At 53.1% G+C, this 2,039-nt stretch overlaps 1 protein-coding gene across 1 annotated transcript; it reads right to left on the bottom strand.

Moving 5' to 3' along the window:
* Window positions 1-476: 476 nt before the first annotated feature.
* On the bottom strand, window positions 477-2,036 carry foxg1a (forkhead box G1a). Its single transcript, XM_071902052.1, has one exon. It carries the CDS (start codon window positions 1,764-1,766, stop codon window positions 477-479), a length of 1,290 nt encoding a protein of 429 aa, XP_071758153.1. The 5' UTR covers window positions 1,767-2,036.
* Window positions 2,037-2,039: the final 3 nt, after the last annotated feature.

Raw genomic sequence — 2,039 nt, 5'->3', positions numbered from 1 at the left:
AATCTGCAGACAACTATTTAAATACACATTCTAAAAGGTAATGCCTCCTCCAACAACAAAAAAAAAAATCAACCTACATTTCTCATTCTCTCTCTTTCTCGCTGCTGTTTTTCTCGGATCACATTGCACGTCGCTGACAACTAGAGACAAACCCCGACACTTACAGACATTATGTACACAGAAATTAAAATGCAGGGAGAAGAAGAAGCAATAATAATAAAAAATACCTGGAAACTTCGGGCTGCTTTCTGTGTGTGTGTTTCTCTGTGCTGCTCTTTTTGTTTTGCAGTAAGTCTCTCCTCTTTTTTTTATAGTAGGTAGTTATAATAATTTTGTTTCGTATTTTTTTTTTTTTTACAATGTAAATGTTCAATGTAAAATGTTCAACTTACAGTTCCAGTCATTTAGATTTTCACTCCTTTAGTATGGAATGGAGAGGATGGATGGATGGGGTGTATGGGGGGTGGAGGGGGGTGTTAGTGTATAAGCGGGTTGGAGGTTGACCCCTGGTTTTGATGCGTAAAATAGTCAGACAAACCCCCGGAAAGTCCCGAGGAGAAGGCGGGCAGAGAGCCGGGGAGGGACGGCCTCAGAGAGTCACAAGGCAGGGAGGACGACGGAGCCTGCGGGGAATTGGAGGCCGAAGCCCGGGCGGCCTGCATGGAGCCGCCGCTCTGCGTGGTCATGGTCGGGTGCGGGACGTGGGGGAAAAAGTAACTCGTCTGTCCGGCCAGCAGGTTGACTGAACACGGGTTTAAGGAGTAAGTGGCCCCGGAGCAAGGCACGGAGAGGCCGCACGGCACCGCCGAGGCCGCCAGGGCCGCCGCCGTCAGGTGGTGCGTCGCGTAGGGGAGATCTCCGCCGACCAGCCGGTCCACACTCAGCCCGTTGGAGGACGGGAAGGACGAGTGGTTGTTCCCCATGTTCTGGGTCAACATGGTGCTGTAGGACATGGGGTGGCCCGGGTATCCGGAGGAGGTCCCGTTGTAGCTCAGGGCGCCGCTGGCCCTCGGGTGGTGCAGGGAGAGGAACGGCGACATGGGCCAGTATAAAGACCCGGCCCGGTCCATGAAGGTCAGCCCCGAGGTCAGCCGCGCGCCCCGCTTGAAGGCCAGCTTGGCCCGGGACGTGGTGGACCTCCGCCGGAGCTTCCCGGTGGTGCCGCCGATGAACACGTCGTCGCTGCTGGGATCCAGCATCCAGTAGTTCCCCTTGCCCGGGTCGTCGTAGTGCCGCGGCACCTTGACGAAGCATTTATTCAAGCTGAGGTTGTGTCGGATGGAGTTCTGCCAGCCCTGCTTGTTCTCCCGGTAATAAGGGAAGTTTTTCATGATAAATTCATAAATGCCGTTCAGGGTGAGCCGCTTCTCCGGGCTCTGCCTGATGGCCATCATTATCAAGGCGTTATAACTAAAAGGAGGTTTTTCGTACTTGCCGCTTTTCTTTTCTCCGTCTTTCCCTCCGGTGGTTCCGTCCCCGTCTTTCCCCTCCTTCTTGTCCTCCTGTTTCTCCTTCTCGTCGGAGCAGGTTTCGTGGGTCGAAGAGTCACTTTTAGGGTCCGGTTTGCTGTCCTGCTGCGCGGCGGGAAGAGGAGCTTTCTGGTCGGCGTCGTCGGCGCCGCCGGCCCGGTGGTTCTGGTGGTGGTTCTGGTGATGCTGGGTCTGGTGGTTGTTGTCGTTTTGCACGGCCTCGGGCACCAAACTGTTTATACTGAACGACGATTTAGGAATCATTTTCACCTCTTTGCGCTCTCCCATATCCAACATCACCGGGCAATGAGGGGGGAAAATGGCAACAACCAAAAGCGACGCACACAGCTGGGTTTCAATCTGTCCGGTCTCTGCCTGCAAACCAGGACGGGAAGGAAGGAAGGGGGGATAGATAGAAAGAAAGAAAGTATAGCCCAACAAACTATTTCATGTTCGGTTTGGGGAGAAAAAAGAAACACACACACACATATACACACACACATCGATAGGAGACAGATAGCTGCAATTAATTAGGGAGCCACAGCCACTAAAGCAAGTAAAAAACATTGG

This window comes from Centroberyx gerrardi, chromosome 17, assembly GCF_048128805.1.
Source record: "Centroberyx gerrardi isolate f3 chromosome 17, fCenGer3.hap1.cur.20231027, whole genome shotgun sequence".
NCBI classification, from domain to species: domain Eukaryota; kingdom Metazoa; phylum Chordata; class Actinopteri; order Beryciformes; family Berycidae; genus Centroberyx; species Centroberyx gerrardi.
Note: the sequence above shows the minus strand (reverse complement) of the source record. Positions and strands in the feature narration are given on the sequence as shown.